The 20,793-nt window shown below is 38.5% G+C and overlaps 1 protein-coding gene across 2 annotated transcripts in view; it reads right to left on the bottom strand.

The window, feature by feature from the left end:
* Positions 1 to 13,074: 13,074 nt before the first annotated feature.
* Positions 13,075 to 20,793, bottom strand: part of LOC118222404 (acid-sensing ion channel 1C-like) — a 31,730-nt gene continuing 24,011 nt past the window's right edge. Inside the window, exons 2-3 of one of the 2 annotated variants that reach the window (XM_035407988.1) lie at positions 14,307 to 14,994; positions 13,075 to 13,143 (exon numbers count right to left, since the gene is read on the bottom strand). In XM_035407988.1, coding sequence (XP_035263879.1) covers positions 13,129 to 13,143; positions 14,307 to 14,912 — 621 coding nt within the window. In that variant the 5' untranslated portion in view covers positions 14,913 to 14,994 and the 3' untranslated portion in view covers positions 13,075 to 13,128. Of the gene's footprint in view, positions 13,144 to 14,172; positions 14,995 to 20,793 lie in introns of those variants that run through there. The other variant, XM_035407987.1, reaches the window with a different exon arrangement.

Genomic DNA, 20,793 nt, shown 5'->3' with positions numbered 1-20,793 from the left:
GAAAGTATACCTGTGGTTGCCATTTATTTTTTGGGCTGATCCCATGCCTTTTAACTGCTAGGATATATATAGCAGTGACTATTTGTGTAAATGATGTGTGTATTTGTCTGAGGGAGACAGATTCCCCCATGTGTGAATTCATACCCCTTATCCAAACAGCATGGCCAGAAAGGGGAATAATTCCTCCCCAGCAGGGTCAGGGGGTTATGATGAAGGAGCTTTTCCTCACCGGTGGCGAAACATGAAATGGGTTCGGATAAACATGTCCTGCAGCGAGGGCTTCAAATAATTTCCTCTTATGTAAACACGGGCCACCTGAGGTTGAGGGATTTAAACCACAAAAACCAACATAAATGCCCATCCGCTACAGAATGTGAAGGAGTTCAGTGGATGCACTAGTTGAACGTGTGTGTACAAGTCTTACACAAGTAGACAACATAGATAAAAAGAAATAAGCGTTAAAATAGTGTAAATTTTGTATCCAAATGCAATAGACCAAAAGTACAGTACATACAGCTATTTTGTTACACAAATACAATCCTTAACTCAACCACAAACATGTTTATGTGGCACAAAAAAAAATTTAAATTTTTTTATATATAATGTAATTACTACAAATATTAAATACATTATAAAACTAGGAAATAATTACTCTTGCATGCTATGTGAGGGTATATAACTATATACTGCAATATGGATAAGGAATTATATGTAAAAATTATTTGTTTGAAATTGCTTTGTCCATTGCTATTATTCTATGTGACTGATACAAAAACACTACTTAAAACATATCAAATGGCAATACTAATGTGACAAGACATTGACAAGACAAACACCCCTGAGAATAACACTCTGAATAAGCAGAAAAGTTAGTAAATCACACAAATATTTCACCCATTTATTTGCACTTTAATGCAACTGCTAAAGAATAGAGGGCTGTGAATACATCTTAAATAAAAAATCCCAAATAAATGCATTTTGAAATCCTTTTGTGGCATTGGGAAATGTAAAACCTCAGAAGGGGGTGAATACATTTACCATACACTGTATACCCCACATTCACATTTGGTCTTTTTTTATACAATTCATCTTCTACACTTGTAATTCAGCTGCCAGATTCATCCAAGGTGTTCCATTCCAGTTTAACCTAACACTGAACGTTATCATTCAAAATATTTCAATATCTTGGTGCAGGAACCACTACTACAAAGGCAGCTGACTTTTTAATTAAACTTCAAACAGTGGCAGAAGATAAAGTCTTCACAACTTAATGCCTTGTCAGATGCTTCAATTGGAAGTGAAGAAAAGATCAGGGAGAAGTTATTTACAGCAAGGGAAGTTAATCTGCTTTTATGCACTTAGATCTCCATTTAAAAAGAGATGACTGTAAATATGACAGCACAGTCCACCATCCTTGCCTTCCTCAGAGCTGGGAACTACAAGAGAAGAGTTTATGTAGATACAGCACCACAGAAATAAACCACCCCATCTCTCTTTCACCAGAAGGGGCTCACCATTTAGTCTTTTCTCCAATAAACAATGTTTTAATACTCCTGCATTTCACCATTAGTGGATTTTTATGAATCAAAGTGACTGTTGACATTGTAATTAAGAATGTAGCACTTGTATACCTACTTAAATGCATATTTGCATTTTAAGAATGAACAAATTAGTATTACTGCAGATATTACTAATGCTTTAGGACAAGGCAAAAAAAAAAAAAAAATCACTCTTGACTTGGTTTGGGGAGAACTAAATTTAGTAAATGCTAGTGGGAATGTGGACTGAAAACCTGAGCCAAGCTGAAGTGAAATTCACATCTGATAAACCTAACCTACTGCATTGGTGCATGGGGCATGCGGGCAAAGGGTTGTATAAGTGCATGTATGTGTATTTGTGGGAAAGTTACAGAAGTAACTCAGAATGCTTTACTTGCTGGTGAGGTGGTTACCTCCTGCTGTTTTTCAGGATGCATAGAGAGAACAGCAATCCAATGTCAAATTGCCGGTATTCCACAACATTCTTATTACTTTACATTGTCAGCATTACAAAGCCTGATTTCATGGGCCTACTCTAGTGTACATAAATAAAATAAGGACACACAAAGGTACAAAACTGCATTACAATGACATCTGGCATGGTAGGGGAGTATAGATGGTATAGTGCAAGTACACTAAGTACAAATCTGACCTCTGCATTACAGACCAAGCCATGCATCTCAGGAGCTCATACTCAAACAGTCAAAGTCTCCCATAAGACTTTCAAGATTTACACATCAGCTCCCAAAGTTCCCACAAGCCACGTAAAACCTCCCATAAATGGTTCACTATAGCAGAACAGTTTTAAAATGTAATGATGAAAGTTTGACTAGTATGGGTATACAGAAACCTGTAAAACTGAAATCTCCTGAATGACAGCAACCCCTCCCCCAAAAAAAATTAATAAAATAAAATAAAAAAACACATTGTCTCCCAGACATCTCCATTAAATGCACCCCTAGGTGTCCCAGAAATCAATTGCATACGAAAATTATAAACAATTCATATTGATGAACACAAACTGGCTTTCACAAACTGTTTGTGGTTCAAAGTGAATGATTAAACAAAGGAAGCATTTTTGTCTAAGTATTTTACATCGTGTTTGCTGCTCATTGTATTTGATCTTGTACACAGATGTTACAAACTACAATAACATGTTTATTGTACCTCACTGGAGCTAATGCTTAAATCTAGAATGACGGCTAAACATCAGCTGGTGGTGGTGATTCAAATTTTTCATACAATGACGTACACACTAAAACAAGCCTTGGTCATTTATCCTCTGAATATGCACCCATTTATACCTGATGGGTTAGTTTTTCAGAATTAACTCCACAAATTGCAATGGGCTACAGGATAAAGTAACAACAGAAAGTTAGACTTGTGGTCAGTTTGTTCCAGTTTTGTTTGGAGCACGGATCTGCCACTAAGTGAATACATAAATCAACAATCCTACTTCATCCCATGACTTACTTGGCATGAAAATGATATTCTGGTGCAACTAAACCAATTACATTTTCCCATGAATAAGGCATATCTTTATCCTATGGCTGATTCAGTAGTTGCTGTCCATCGCCACACATTTCAGGCTTAATATTAAGCTCATCAAACTTTGCACAGAAATGCAGCAAACTCTGCCTAACTTGAAAGATTTGCTTTGCTAATAAACCACTGGAGAATGAATACTTCTGATGAATCACAATCTTTTGTAGGCTCTCTAATTGGAGGTGGTGATTCAAATCTGCCATATATGATGTACACACAAAAAAGCCATAGTTTTTACTTGCAATTCACCACTACTTATTGGTGGAAAATGTACAAAAAAAAAAAACATCAATTGAATGGTTTCACTTGTCTTTGCCTTTGGTATTTTGATGACAACAACTGAGTGTATACAGTTGTGTCATGTGCCGCACCTGTAACACAGAACTTCACAGAATATCTCTCCACTTTGTCTTCCGTACTGCTGGGCACGAGAGAGGTGAATAGACTTTAAGAGAAAACGGTATGATAAACATGATCTGTTACTGCAGTTTGTAACCTGCATGCACAAGATTAAATGTAATGAGCAGCAAACAAGATGTAAAATACCCACACATTGTCAGTTATATCAGCACCCAAACTATCACACTATATCACAGCAAAGGGCTATAAGACTGCTATAAGAGTGCAATGACTGAGTGGTAATGGTATCTCGGAGTGAACTGGTGTCTCAGTTAAAAGATGTCTTTCAGAGTGCACACAATGGATCTCATTCACAAAGATTTTCTTAAATTATTCTTACTTTTGTTCTTAAAAAAGTTGCCAAAAAAACCAATATGAGATTTATGACACAGGTTTATGATTTATGCGGTTCTTTGTTTTTGTGTGTATCTCTGGTATGTTAAATGATGAATGCTGACGGTTTGTAAAATTTTATACGCAATCCTGTTCATGTGATTACCATAAGAAAACAGCCATGAACATATACAGGTAAGAAAAAAAATATGAATGACAGAATGTTCTTGGAAATGTTCTTACACACAGTTTACGATCAAATGAGATCGTACACGTTTTGTTAATGAGGCCCAATATTATGGCCAGCCACCAATTTGTGAGGATGACAGAGTTCCTGTGATCCATCAAGGTCCCTGACAAGGTCACTGATACAGGGATCGACTCAGACAGTGACTCGGTGAAAGAGAGGTTGCATTAGAGAGAGTGCTATTTAGCGAGCTACACCAAATATGAAAAAACATCAAGTAGTTTATTAGTTTGTAGGGGACCTGGGCCCTGTTTCATGAAGCAGAATTACTGAGTTAGCTGGATAATTTCACTGAGTAAACCCCAGAATCCTCCCAAGTCTGAAACATCGACTGAAGTAAAAATAATTGTTCCGGATTTGTAACTCAGCACAGTTATAAAGCTAACTCCATAATCCTGCTTTGTGAAATACCCCCTGTTCTTTTAGCCTAAAATTCTTTCAATAAGCATGCAAAGAAATTTAACTTTATTTTATAACTGCTTTACTGGCTAATTTGTATTCAGTTCAGATGAATTATAGCCTATGATTTCTCTCATTCTAAGCACTGCCGGTGGACAACCCTGATCTGTACTCAAAGTTGCCCAAATCAGTTCTGAAATTGTAGAAATTTTAGAAAGGGCTTTGTGGGAAATATGAGAAAATGTACCATGTCTCTCTGTCCTGTAACCTCTGAAAGCTGCTGAAAATTCACTGTTTAAAAAGTGCAATGAAAGCAGATCCAAGCTGAATTCAGCATCTCCGTCTTCTGCCAGGTTGTCTTATTTGTATACCAGCCTTACTGTTCTGTTTTCAATTGATACTATATGTGGACCCCCAAATTGCAAAGTGAATGAGCTTTTAATAGTGACTGGCTGTCCAAAGGTATTACTGTCAAATAGCTTTGAAGAGGCATACACCCCACACAAAACACACAGATGTCAGCTTAGTTAAAATTCCTTTGATGTAATTATGAACACTGCTTTTGATATTCCTCTACATATGTTTCATTTAGTTAATATTGACAGTGATCTAAAAGGGAGGTTGTCACGTCATTCTTCTGCAGCTGTCTCTGTGTAAGCTTCCCCACGGGGAACATTCTGATGTTTCTGACATTTTAATAAAAAGAGTATTTTGAGACATCTTTTCTCAGGATGCAGTTACTTTATGAGATTTCAGCTGTGTTGTACATCCACTCAATATTAACCCACTTATGTTTCTTAAAAAATAGCATAGATATACATGTATGCCAGCTATACCAATAGAAAATAAAGTATATTTCATAATCATATTCTTATTCAATATTTCCCTGTACCATTAAAAAATCTATGCAATGTAGTGATTCACCCCTTCCCTAATATGGTGTTTAATATATGCACATCACAAAAAAGATTGAGTTGAATTGAAAATGATTAATTATACAATTGACTCTCACCTTCAGTTGTAGAATGTTTTCACAGAGCTACCGTATTGTCAGAGAAGGGCCTCTATGTACAGTATGAAAAGAACAACAGTCTGTGAGCAGCCACAGTATCTGTGGCATTTGCCACAGTTAACCCACTATGATAATTCCACTGCTCGACAACGCAACACTACTTTTTCTCAATTCTCTTCCTCCAGGTAAATACATATTTTGATATTTCTGGTTTTCAATTAGGACAGATTTGCACTTTGAATTCTTAGGAGATGTTTGGGAAGAATGACACTGTGTTTAATTAAAAACCATTTATCTATTGCCAATGTTAAAAAAACAATAGCCATGTTTCCCTGGAAGGTCAGCCTTCTCTTTACAGGTTACAATTAGACGGGTAGTACAAACAAAACATGAACTGTTCTTATAACCCAGATAAAAACAAGCAACTTAAAAAAAATTTTAATCAGTTGTTTGGTCTTGTCTACAGAACACCCAAAGCATTTTTACAAAGCCGGTCCAAAGTAAGCAGTCTCCTTTTAATCTTGCAGGTGTCAAGAGAGATCAGAATATCTTCCTGTTTGGTCAGAAAATTCTTCCTTATTACAAAACAATAATTGGCTTATTTGATTTCTCAATAGATGAAAATCACAATGTACCTTTTAGGTTCCTTGGCAAGTCATGCACACAGGCCCGAGACAACTATGGCAAGATTAGAGTTCAAAGAAGGAAGAGGATTTACTTACAGTTTTGAAGTCTTCATAAGTGCAACTCTCACCCTCAAAACGACAGGACTTGAGCATATCGCTAATGTTGGGAGTTGAGAGGTCATAGAACAACTTCAGGCAGTTTTCTGGGTCAGGTATAAGACCATGTTGCAGCCCAAAGTCACAGCTGTCAAGGTTAGTAAAGTGAGCATGTTTTGTGCTGCACAGTGTCACTGCAGGAAACTTCAAGTGTTTGCAGAACGTCTCATCCAGCCTAGTGACATGGGGGTAATCGAGGTAATCGTAGAACAGGTCAACGGAATGCATGAGAAAGAGCGAGATTGACCCTAAGAAGGCAAGTGTCCACAGCCAGCGCCTAATAGAACAAAGTCTCCCTCGGACCACTCTGGACAGGCCATGGAGAGTGGTGTCCTCAGAAAACTCCTCTAAGCTGGGGACACATCCTTCCTTCCGGCACAGAGAAACAGAAGAGGACTCTGACTCCGTCCGTGGATGCCTCTGACTACGCTCATCAACAATTACGGTAGACATCTTGTTGTTTTCACTTGAGGATGACTAACATAACACCACATGGAAGCTCCCTTTTATGGAAAACTTGATGTGGGCAGGGCCACCAGAGAATGTACACTTAAGTGAAAGGTAGCAATTTAATCATGTATAGGCAGAAAAACTATAAAGAACCTCAAGCACAAAAGGTCTCCAGCCACATTAACCTCTGAAAAATAGTCAACCCCTTTTTCTGTCCCCACAGAACAACAAGACAAAAACTTAATGGATCTGAATCAATTAATAGACAGGAGGAGGAAGTGTACAAACCACATATAATGACGCTCTGCTTCTGAGGTTGGAAGTGCAGAAAGTTGGGATATAATGATGTAACTTTAGTGTACAAGCTCTAATGGCTCTTTGGTCCCACAGCTGGAGATAATTCTCATGATGGTCAATCAGTTGGGATGCTGAGTGGCAGACTGCTTGGCACAGTTCAGCTTTGTCAGTCCAAACAACAGGGAGGCAGCTCCTACAATTAGCAGTGTCTTACATAATGTTATTTTCAGATCCAGTGACATATAGATCCTCTCATTCTGGATGGTTATTTAGTCCAATAGTCACAGGTGAAGGAAGATATGACTATTTTAAATTCCTGGGCACAAGAATACTCAATTGAAAAGAAATTGGTTCGCACTCAAAAAATGGCTACAAAGCTTCAAAAAAATGTCATTATTTATTTTTTGTTTTCTTCAATGCAGAATCATGTATAAACATTTCTACATGTTGCCTTCTTCAGTGCATACTGAAGAAGGCAACATGCCGAAATGTTTGTGCATGATTCTGCATTGAAGAAAACAAATGAAAAAAATAATGACATTTTTTGAAGCTTTATAGCCATTTTTTGAGTGCGAACCAATTTCCTTTCAATTGACGATATTTCAATGGTTTCAACGCACCAAACAAATAAAAACGGGTGAGCGCAGTGATTTCTCTCACAAGAATATTCAAACATGCGTCACTATGATCAGTCCAACAGCTTAATCTGGTGCCAAATCTCAAAGTCTACTTTGCTCACCTTATTGAGATATGGCCACCAGAAGGAAGACATTCTTAGCAATGACAATGAGTTTTCATGAAATGATCAACACTCCAGGTTGTGCTTTATTGGTCAGACCAATACTTAATTCAGTTCAATGTTCTCTGCAGCACAAGATATTATATCATGGGAAAATGCTGCAACGTCAAGATGACTTTTTACAATCCTGATAATCAAATTTTAAAAATAAAAAAAAGTTAATTTGGTTTATATCTTTGTATTAGTTTTACTGGTTTCATTTGATAACATAAAAAAATTACCAGGGCAAGGTAAACACCGCTTGTGTTCGTTACAAATCTAGCCTGTTTTAGTCTACAACAGCTTTAAAGCACAAAGGCTTGTATTTGGATCACGTTGCTCATGCAGTTTCATAAAAGTTTAAATTCCAGAAAGCCATGTTATTCAGGATAGACCTGTACCAATACCCATTCATGTGAGGCATGTACAGTAGTATTCAGGCATGGATAAATATAAATAAAACATACAGGCTACATCATTTGGCTACATATTTTTCCAATTACACTTGCTGCCAATGTTTTTAAACTACACGGTGTTATGCAGAATTACCGACAGTAGAATCAGCTTAATTGCATAAAAGAATGAAACGAAGTGCTGACGACACATGCCACTTAGGCATTCGCTATCAACCTCATTTTCAACAGAAATTGTCTATCTTTGTAAATTTTTGCAGATTTCTGTCTTTAAAGGGCAATTGTTGGTTTATTTATGCCTCATCTGCTGACTTTTAACATAGGGGAGAGTCACCATAAATGTAAGGCATGATAAATGTTACACGGTCAATAACTTCACGTACAATATGGCCACCATAGCCATTCCAGGTTTGTACGTTTGCAATTCCAAAGTAATGGAGCAGTGTGATTACCTTTGCCAGCTAAGTAAAAAAAATTTCTGGAAGTAATGTTCAGGTATAAGGCTTATTTTTATAAACAATTAATCTAATCAAACATAATTTCGGAAAATTATCTATCCTTGAAAAGTATGATTTTCAGAGAGTATTCTAGTGGGAATTAGTAAAAAAAAAAAAAAAAAAAAAAAAAAAAAAAAAAGAGTTATGTCACGGCTGTTACAGTTGCCTCTGATTTGGGATAACAAACAATGTGCCTTTTTGCTGTTATATGGTCACAGAATCCCATCTAGAAAGAATATGGGAGGGTTGGAACCCAGGGATGTCATAGAGAGAGATTCAGATTTGGAGATCTAGGGACACCAGATTGTGTTGAAAACCATCTACAGTAGTGTCCTTAGTCATTTTAAATGGTGTTTAATATTTGTTAAAGAAATAAATTTTACTCATCAATGTGTTTGACTTAAGCCGCGTTTCCACCGCAGGAACTATACCCCGGAACTAGGAACCTTTTGAGGAACTCAGTGCGTTTCCACCGCAGGAACTAGGGTCTAAATTTAGTTCCGGGGGCTTTGTTTTACCCCCCAAAAGGTTCCTGCTCGGGGGGTAGTACTTTCCGAAAGTACAGGAACCTTTTGGGTGGAGCTTGCAGCGCTGAACATTTCTGATTGGTTGAGTACTCGTAGCATTTTTTTGTGTCTATCTTCAGGTGCCATGTTTAAAAATATGCAGGCGCAAACCGATTTATTTTCATAATAACTTCAAATCAAACTTGTATGTTATGCGGCGCAGTAGCCTACTTCTGGTTATAGCCTGCCAACGTCTTGGAATTATAACGTGTGCTCTTCTGTTCTTTTCTTGCTTTAGTATTCGTTTTATAAAATGCTAAGCATTCGTGCTGGGACAGCATATTACGTACTAAAACATTCAAACGGATTAATTCGGTTGCTGAATATTTTCTTCCGGATTTTCTTTGTTAGCCCGTTGTAACTGACTCAAAACGTTTGATACAGTTATGTGAGGTATGCGGTAGTTCTGCGTAATTCACATTGGTGATACAGTAAAAGCAAACTGGAAATCACCTTCCGCACTTTTTGTCAGGGTAAAATAACAGGTTAATTCTAGTAATCGTACCTTTAGCTTTTTCAGACTGCCGTAATTTTACTCTGCCATTCTTCAATTCCACAAAAAGACTATGGACTAATTTATGGTGCATGGTTCGCATCTGGAGGGCACACTTCGCTGCTTGGCTAGCAGTAACTTCGAAGGAAAGCAAACGGTGGCTGTACCACTACTAATTTAAATTTTCACGCAAGTCCGAGTTTTCGTTCTATTCTTGTCATTTTGCGATTAGCCTATATAGAATTGACGATGAGAAAGTAATCAAACAGCAAATTGTTTACAACGTGTGCATGTTTTCTGCTGTTGTTGCCAGTTATATTGGAAATGTGAATGCATTCTGTCGCTTCGGATGTCAAGACATGAAAGCGAATGTTCGCATAAAAACATAATGAATGTGTTTGAGAGGATATATAAAACAGTTACAATCTGACTATTGGTCTGTTATATCCTATTTGTTGCATAACGGTCCAAGTTCCAACTACCAACGACAGTTTTGCTTGACAACGGTAAAATATGCCCAAACGGCTGCAGAAGAATATTTCAATTCCATGTGATTAAATCAATAAAAATCAATAAATACAAAAGTAACCATATATAGTCATTGTTGGTAACCCGTTGTATATAAGTGGAATAAACCCCTCCGGGCTGTCCCGGTTATTAGAAAATAATGTAGGCTACTTCGGTGGTAGTATGGGGTTACAGAAGAAATCATATGACAGATGGACCGACGACAACGTCGCTTTTTCATACACCAGTGGGCTAATTTGCCTAATCTTCGCGGGACTTTAGACCCCGGTGGAAACGCAGACAACCATTGGCTGAAGGAACCTTTTAGTTCCTGGTAAAGTAGTTCCTGGGACTGAAAGTTCTGGGTAAATTTGGTGGAAACGCGGCTTTAGTTCAACATTGAAGATAGTTCAATGTTTAATGTTAAATATAGCCTCATCTTTTTGATGCTCCAAGTAATTACTGGAGTAGGAACAGCCACCTGGTCACAGGCATTTATAGTACGCACACACTAAATTGGTCTGTATAGTAGGCTATGTGCTTTGTATAAGCTTGCTTGGGTGTTAAGAAACAAATAAAAACAGCTTTTCTAATTGATTTGGATGTTACCACAACTCACTTTGTGATAAGTTATGAAGTTACTTGTGCGTCAATGCTCATGCAGTCTTTTTCATGAATAAAGCCCCTTGCTTCATTATCTGAGGATGTGGCTGGTCTCACATTACCATTGGAAATATGTTTCCTTGTTTAACATGAGTATGAGCAGAAAAAACCTGCATGTGCACATTACAGGGGCATTTTCATTTCCAGGTACAATTATTCTGCACCTCTGCTACAACCATACAGACCAGGTGGTATGAATGTAACATCAGACGGCATGTACTTCGGTTTTAATTGTATCCAACTCGATTGAGTTACTTTATCAACCTACGGGAATAACTTCCAAACAAGGAAGTGTAATTGTTGCGCTTCAGCAGAAATGCTTAGTTGTGTCCTTAGTTACCATATTTCTTGTCCCTTGCCATGTCTTTCAGTACATTCAGCACAATTACATTTTGGTAATTTGAGTTTTTCAGTACGTTCAGCTCATTTTGTTCATTTGAGTCTTTTAGTGCATTCAGTTCATTTTGTTCATTTGAGTCATTCAGTACATTCAGTTCATTTGAGTCATTCAGTACATTCAACACAATCAGTTAATTTTGTTCATTTGAGTCTTTCGAACTTAGAACAAATTGAATGAAACAAACAAAAGACCGGTCTAACGGGCTTCCACTCCAGCACAGTAGTACATGAGCGATTTCATATCATTTAGGCTATTTAATGACATAAGCAGTATTTGCAATTCCTACAGTGCAAATACTAAAACATCCTGATTGCTAGTAAGCATATGCCTGTTGCTAAAATTTGATCATTTATTGTCTTTAGATGTTAGTGGCGAGTCATGCAGTGGCTGAAGGAAGAATCCAACTCATTAGTGCTAGCTCATTCTCAAAATGGTTCACTGAAAAACTGTTCAGAAATAAGTCACCTACTGTCCTTTGTAGGTGAATTTCCACGTAGGATACACCATTGCTAGGCTTTTCACAAATGTTTGCGAAAAGCCTGAACTTAAAAATAAAAGGTACGCAAGTTGGGTGATGCAAGTAAGAAATCATTTGCAACTAACAAAGGATTGATTATTACAATATAATCTACAGGCTATTTTATTAAAAGAGCACAATATTTAGCAGAGTGGGACAATATCTAATGAATGCATAGCTTTATTGTTATATAATCTGTTTAGAAAAGCATACTGAAAATGTAGTCTTTCATTTGCATTGTATTTAGGCTACATTATATCATGCAGTCAAAGAGCTGGGTTACATTGTAAGTCAAGTAAGGCAAGTGTTTGTCATTGCAATACAAAAACGTTTGGGTAAGGCAGAGTGGTCAGGATCCAGCAACAGCATATCTAGCTCATTGCGGATCTGGTCACTTCACGTATTTGATCTTCAATGTTGTTGCTGCTTTCAGGTGAGGCACTGTTGCTTTTGATCACACAGAAGAGAAGGGCTTGGAGTGCATGCCCCACCCAAGCAGATCAATGCTGTCATTGGATAATTGCTAGTACACAGCCCAATGGTGAAAATAGTTAAATAGGAGTTGCTGCAGCTTCAGCAAATGGTAAGTTTGCAACTTACTGAGAGCTGATCCAAATGAACAAATCTTTACATGGAGGTGAGTCAGTATGATTTGTTCACCAAATAAATTCAAACACTTTTTTAAATGTCCTACATTTCTATTATGTATGATTACATTGAAACGGATAGATTTCCTATACAAGCTCGCACATAAAAGTATTGAATTACACACCAAAACATCAACACTGAACAGTGTTACTGGATTAGTAACACAGATTAGGAAAATCAGATTAAGGTTAGGTGACATGCACTTGTATTTTTAGCCAATCAGATTTTTAAATAATATTACAAGAAAATGAAGAGTGCAATAAACACTAATAGGCAACAGTGTCATTTTGTTTCTTTTTTTGTGGTTACCCTGTATCTGTATTATCTGTACTAGGGTTGCACAGTATACCGGTACAAAAAAAGTACCAAAATTTTTAAATGGTAGAATACCAAATTTCATACTTTTTGAAAATGCACCTGACATTGCTTTCCATTGTAGCAAAATTATGGCCATCCATTGTAAAATAAATACAGTGCCATGACGACTGAAGGTTTACGTAGTGGATTTTCCTGGTAGCCTGTGTGTGTGTGTGTCTGTGTACGTGGAGCTGTGTGAGAGAAAAAGATGGTTCCTTGTGGAGGAAGAGAGAGTTTCTGATTGGGATGGCAGGTATGGCATTCCTCCAAGCTACTCCTTGTCGGGGCTACATGCTCCATACCTATACAGAACCAAGATTTTGGCACTTTTTAGGGTTTCCTACATAAATAACCACAATGACCACTTACTCTAAGCCCTAAAAAAACATTAATTTCTGTACCTTCTGAGTTCATGTCCACCTAAATCTAAACAAAAAATGTAGGGGATTCTGTGTTTCTCCTTTTTTTTCCCCTGCCGATTACATCATCATGAATGCTCCAGGCCCACAAGGAATATGTCTCCCCAACATTCAGCTATATCAGACAATAAAAGCATTGGATACACATACAAAATGGACATATATGGAAGTGCACACTTTTTTTTTTTTAAACTTTGCAGCCCCAGCAGCTGCTTCACTAGTAGGTCACTGGGTACCATGTTTGGCTATGGGACCTTTGGATGACTGACAGGCACGGGTTAAAATCCCCCCCCCCCCCCCCCCCCCCCCAACCCCCTTTGCACTGGCTAATGATTGCCTATTAACTTGGATAAATAAATATAAATAATTTAGGAAACATTGGTTAGCTTTGCTTTGGGATACAGCTGGTTTAATTCGTGTGAGCCAATATTGTTTCTTGTAACTTGGCCTAGTTTTGACATCAATACTTTTAATAGCAGGCCTAGATTTTGCAAGTTTGAATTAATAACCTACAGACAGTGGTTAGTATGTATGAGCAACTTGGCATTTTTATACGTTGAGAACATGTTCTCTTTTCAGATTACAGATTGCATTAGTGTGCGAGCATTCACCATGGTGTCATGTACCAGGTGTGTAAACTGTGTGATTATGAAGGTATTCTTGGTTCTGTGATTGTAATACCATACTGACTGGCTGTATATGGGAATTCAGTATGAAACATTTGGATGAAAAACATGTGGATGAAAAACATCTCATTGTATATACACTGTATATGAACATACTGTATATACAGGCCACCATCTCACTAGAACCTGCTTTTAAGTCACTAAATACAAATAAGCAACTTCAAAAAGCATGCAAAGCTTATTCAAGCTCTTTCCAATCTTGTCCAATCTTTCCTTATTGCAAAACATGAATCGGCTCATCTGGCTACTGATTATTTAAAATATGAAGATCATAACTTTTTACAGACTCCCAGGCAAGTCTCTCACTCTCAAACAGTTGGCTTGAAGCTGGAGTTCAAAGGAGGAAGTGAATCTACTTACAGGTTTGAAGTCTCCAGCCGAGCAGTCCTTACCCTGAAAACGACATGACTTGACCATTTCTTTGATGTCGTGACCTAAACGTTCATAGACATTGGCCCAGTCAACTTGACACGGACACATCTCTTTTTTGGAGAGCAGTTTTGTTAAGCCTTCATGGTACTCTTTATCAAAGTGTTCAGTGAGATTTAGTGTTCCCTCAAATTCAAAACCCAGCCACGACCCAAGTTTTTGGATGTCACAGTTCTCCAGTTTGGTAAATCGAACATGGTTCACATTGCACAGTGTCACCGCTGGGAAACTCATGTCCTTGCAGGTTGTCTCGTCCACCTTGGTGACGTGAGGGTATTTCAGGTATTCGCTGACCAGGTCAAAGGAATGCATGAGAAAGAGTGAGATTGACCCTAAGAAGGCAAATGTCCACAGCCAGCGCCTAATAGAACAAAGTCTCCCTCGGACCACTCTGGACAGGCCATGGAGAGTGGTGTCCTCAGAAAACTCCTCTAAACTGGGAACACACCCTTCCTTCCGGCACAGGGAAACAGCAGAGGACTCTGACTCCGTCCGTGGATGCCTCTGAATGTGCCCATCAAAAATCACAGTAGGCATCTTGTTGTCTTCACTTGAGGACGACTAACACAGCAGTACATGGAAGCTCCCTTTTATGGAAAACTTGATGTGGGCAGGGCCTCTAGAGATTGTAAAGTTAAAATTATCAGTCATAGGTAGCACTTTAACCACATAAATGAAGAAAACATAAGAACCTCAAGCCCAAAAATTTCCCATCCACATTAACCTCTGAATAATCAACCCCATTTCCTATCCCTGCAGAACAAGAAGAAAAAAAACCTAATGGATCTGAATCAATTAAAAGACAGGAGGAGGGAGTGTACAAACCACATATAATGACGCTCTGCTTCTGAGGTTGGAAGTGAAGAAAGTTGGGATATAATGATGTAACTTTAGTGCACAAGCTCTAATGGCTCTTTAGTCCCTCAGCTGGAGATAATTGTTGTGACGGTCAATCAGTTGGGATGCTGAGTGGCAGGCTGCTTGGCACAGTTCAGCTTTGTCAGTCCAAACAACAGGGAGGCAGCTCCCACAATTAGCAGTGCCTTACATAATGTTATTTTCAGATCCAATGGCATAACTACCCAGAATGAGAGGATCTATATTTAGACAACACAAAATAATACAGACAGACTATTTATTTGTAATTCTTGGATACATATACACTCAAACCAACCTCACTCTAATCAGTCCAGCTATCCTGTCTCACTCTGTGACTGGGTTTTGTCTCATATGAAATATTAATGTAATTCTCGTACTGAGCACATCATAATCCTAAATGATTCAGTGCAGAGACTGCAAAACTAAATAACGGCTGAATATAATGACTAAAAAGGTGCAACAACAAATACATTGGGCATTTTGCTCACGTGTTTATCAGGGCTGTTTTGTTTTAAGCCCAAAGCACTGCACAGGCTACTGTGATATCTCTTATCTTATAACTTCTTGATAAGTCTGTTGTACAACCTTGTATACAACCGATTACATATTAACCTGATTGTTACCCAGCTAAATGGGTGCTGACAGGCCATTGTGAAAAATCACTCCAACCACCAAAGATGCGGTAACGTGCACGGTTCATATTCTTGGCTTTCAACCCATGTTTGAAAGGAGACATCAAGTGGGTGCACACAAGGCCTATTTTATCTTGGCCATGTTCATATGTAAACATACAAAAACAACTTTGTTCCATTTTGCCAATGTTACCATAATTTGGATAACTTTCCCGGTACTCTTTCATTTTATTGTCATTATTATGTCACTGTGTCAACTTCCTGTATCAAAGCACTACCTTCCAATCAACTTCTCGTTGTGTCATATTGGCCGCCTTATCTGTTCACACCCCATGAGGTGTCTGGTTTGCCACAGCCTGCAGACACACAGCAGTCTGTTCTGCCCTCGCCCCGCTACCTTTGCCTGGCTGCTTCCTCGATCTGGACTCACTGATCCATGCGTCGGAACCATACAAATCATCTCATTTCCTCTTAGCATATTCCTAAAACCCGCTTCACCGAGATTGTGAGACCCCAGGGCATCGGCTCACCAAAGCGGAGCCGCACCGCACCGCTGTTCCACTGCCGTGCCTTCCCCATCTCTCCTTATCCTCCGTGTGCCTTTCACATTTAAATAAATAAACAAATGCTGCAAACACGGCCTCTTACTTTCCACCGTTATGCTTTTCATTCATTTATAGAAAATGCATTAGTGGGAAAGGCCAGGGTGCCTGCATTTGTGTGGGGCTCATTAACTGAGATACTGAGTACCAGTGTAAAACTGTCAGTTTTCATCACATAGTCCCATTGTAAATTGCGGATAATGTCAAACCCCGGCTGTTGCCCCACTTTACCATGCCAGTAATGGCTTCTAAGAAAACTTCACTCAAGCAAACTCTAAATATCATTCTGCATATCAGAAGGCCAGAATAAAGAGTAAGTAGATGTAGAAAGAATGAAGAATAGAGGAGGAGAGAAGTTACCAACAGTCAGACATCCAGACACTGTGTTAAAATGTGGCATTTTCCATTAATATTTGAAAGCAATAAATGTTTCGAAGGATTTGTGTATTTCCAGCCAGTGGTGACAGAATGGCACATAATGAATATGAAGATTAGACGACTGCTGCAGCTTGCATTTTTAAAAAGTACACAATTATAGGATGTATCCTTTGTCTACGGTGAAATAACTAAATTCCCACTGCAGGAAAGTGACATTCACTGACTGAATTACAGAATTATAGTACACTTCATACAAAGAAAACATACCGAAACACACACGTACGTACACACACACACACACACACACACACAATACTTGGCAGCTTCATTAAGACCGTTGGCTGTAATCTCCTGAACCTGTTTATTAAAATTACAGCCATTGTGTTGGTCATAATGCAGGAGGCTACACTGCATGTTTATTTATGGGAGATTGATAATGATTTTTAATCCAAATCAATTTGCTGACATTCCTCCGACGGCCATGACTGTAATTACCCAGAGCAGCCTGAGCAGAAATATCAGGATATTTAACTTCTTATCCTGCTAGATAAGCTCCAAACCCATGTTCTTAGAGTAATTAGCTTCTCTAAATAATGAAACTCAGCTAATTAATATTGCCAACTCTGTCTCCAAGTCCCGGTAGGCTGCAAAATGATGTGTGTTCACATTTACTTTATTACTTTATCTTTCAGATAACACATGGCTCACAAATGTAAATGTGCGCAGCACGTATTTACATAGCAATGGAATAACCTTTTGGGATTAATGCCATTTTCTTTGGGAGTGTGCAGGCAGGGTCTAACCCAGGGTTTGAACCACAACTCAGATGAGGAGCTCAAGTGACTTAGGTCTGGACTCTAAATGAATGCAAATGTTTGTTTTTTTCTTTGTAAACATTTTTGTAAGTTCAGTGTTAATAATGTAAAACAAAAAAGTTTTTTCCCCAGTGGTATTGTATAACTTAATACATTTTCTTTGTAGGAAATGAATGTAGAATCACTCATTTTTGTACTGCAAGGGAACATAACTGGCAATAATAAATGAAACACTGTTATTGATGGTGAGGAAAACAGAGATGTTAGATTCATTTTAGCATTTCAGAGCCATTCAATAACACTGTCCCAGCAATAGCCTCCAGACTCTGGGCAAAAACCTTTCTTTTTTTTTTACTTTGTAAAGTATTAAAAAGACAACACAACTTGTGTGGACAGTAGTTATTTCTCCTGAGAGTGTTTACTTGTTATATATGTGGATGCAAACTTTCTGCATTGCACTTGCTCTGGATAAGAGTATCTGCCAAATTATTTAGGCCTAAATGTATTCATTCTTCTATGAGAAAAAGATGTATGCTTACCTTGTCCAAATGTGCACATGGAAAGCAAAGAGGACTCAGGAGGATTTTTCCGGGCCAGCCCGTGGAATAAACGCTCTATGCGGTTTAGGGCCACAACCGCTATGGGGGGCCACACGACCACAAGGGGGGGCCACACTATCCAATGTTTATCTAAGGTAAATAACGTTATTTTCGTATTTACGTTACGCATCCCCTATCGCGGAACTAGCAGTATAAATTTAAAATGGAACGGCAGCAGATCATTTAATAACAATGTAATGTAGGACGGATTTTACCAAGTGAACAGCACAGCTATATTTTACTTTACATTACTCTTTTTTGACATGCCTGCATAGCCACACATGTACAGCAAGCCATGAAGTCCATACAGTCCCTATCTTAGTCAGCATTAATGCAATTTTCGTGAGCCAGCTGTATTGCCTTTGGTTTTCTATCACCCCTGAAATAAGCTACACAAATCGGATTGTTGATCACATTATGAACAACAGTTGTAAATACACCAGTAGTGGATAGTATAAGAACTCATTCAAAATCTCAACAGAATACAAGCACTTAATATCACAGTATTTATTCATATTCACTTGTATTATAGTTAGCATATTTGCTCCAATGTAAAACAGTGATTTTTGAACCTCGATTTCTCCGCCGTTTCAGAACCAATCTCAATGCCATTTCACAGGTGGACTACAATCACCATGGGCCAAGTTACCTGAAACAATTTAGGAAACATTGGATAGCATTGCTTTGGAATACAGCTTGTTTAATTTATGTGAGGTAAGATAGCCAATACTGTTTCTTGTTACATTATATTACATTACATTTATTTGGCAGACGCTTTTATCCAAAACATACAATAAGTGCATACCGAAGGTCACTGGAGCAACTACAAAACACAGGTCCAATAAGGTACAATACTCATTTTTGTAGTTATTCATAGCCATTAACACATTAAGTCCAGCTCACACAGTAAACATTACTCCGACCTGTCACCTCACCTATGCCAAGTCAAACTAGGAGGCATGACAAGCTACTATATCAAGATAATGACACAAGGTGCAGAAAGTGGCACAGGAGGTACATGTGTAGCATGAAAGAGGGGAATTTAAGTGATAGAAATGATCCCAGATTGGGAGTGCCCTGCAAAGTGGTGATAGTTAGTTAGTCCAGGTATATGAGTCTTCAGATGGGCAATGAGGGTGTGGTTCATAGAGGAACAGGGAGTTTGTTCAGCCACTGGGGAGCTAGGGTGGAGAATCTCCATGCAAGGGACAAGCGAGAACCCTTTACTCGGATGGCAGGGGGTGCAAGTTGGCCTGCTGCCACAGAGCGGAGTGGTTGAGTTGGCGTATAGAATTGAATCATGTCCTGTAAGTAGGCGGGGGCCATCCTGATGGCTGCAGTGTAGGCGAGGGTCAGGACCTTTTTTGAGGCTTGTAAAGATAGACAGATGCATTCATTTAATCATGCAGAGATTAAAGGGACAAATGGATCCTCAAAAGCACACAAAAACAAAGGGCTGCAGCACATTGTGTGAAGGCAGCCGATCTGCAGGCCTTCTTTCATAAGTCATTAGCGCACGTGCTCCCAGTCCGTCTGTACTGAAGATCCAAACAAAGACGTTAACAAATGAATCTGACATTAACAATGATTAATGTCAGATTCATTTGTTAATTCCCATTCAGTCAGGTTTACATCCAGTCAATTACTAAATTCAACATTTCATTCTACCATGCACCCCTTCGACACAGAAATCATCAAGGCCCCCGTTTTCTCTCTAATTGTTTTCTTAACAAGAGTGATGACTCCTCTCTAGAGAAGAATCTTGGATGACTACAAGAAAATCTAACAAATACGTCTAGTGATATCACCAGTGGGACCCTGGCAGATTCAGCTCAACCTTGAAAGTCACTTGACAGACTCACTAAGTGAACGGTTGCAAAGGGACGTAGTGTTCAAATAAGAAAATATTGGAAATAATAATATCCTCAGGAGTTCTTGTTTGAAAATTTAAAAGTGCAGTGTGTAGCCTAGAATACCATTACATTTCTCAGATGAGAAGATTCAGGCGCGGAGCTCTGAATAAAAAGGAGAACAGACAGACGTAGTTTATTGATGTTTAGTGTGCTTTCATATTGTTTTCAGACATTTTATCATTTTATATCATTTTCTCTTTTAAGTATTTGGATCTGGATATGCACTGTTTACATCTGAACCTGCAGATCCTTGGTCTTCTCCTACAACAGCTTAGGGACACCAAGAACAGCAATTTATTGAAGTTCCCATTCGATCAATGGTTCTACAGTCACGGCCACTTTATTAGGTACACCTACTGTATCTAGGACCTCCTTTTCCTCCAGAACCGCCTGAATTCCTTGTGCCATGGATTCAACAAGTGCAGGAAACAAGCATTTTTGTCCGTGCTGACTCAGTACCATCATGTCGTTCCAGCACATTTTTCTGCTGCAGATTCATGCTGCAAACCTCCCATTCTACCTCATCCCAAAAGAGCTCTATTGGATTGAGATCTGGGGACTGTGTAGGCCATTGGACTAATCTGATGACATAGTCATGTT

Source organism: Anguilla anguilla, chromosome 3, assembly GCF_013347855.1.
Source record: "Anguilla anguilla isolate fAngAng1 chromosome 3, fAngAng1.pri, whole genome shotgun sequence".
Taxonomy (NCBI): Eukaryota; Metazoa; Chordata; class Actinopteri; order Anguilliformes; family Anguillidae; genus Anguilla; species Anguilla anguilla.
The sequence above is the reverse complement of the archived record's forward strand: the minus strand, read 5'-3'. Positions and strand labels throughout refer to the sequence as shown.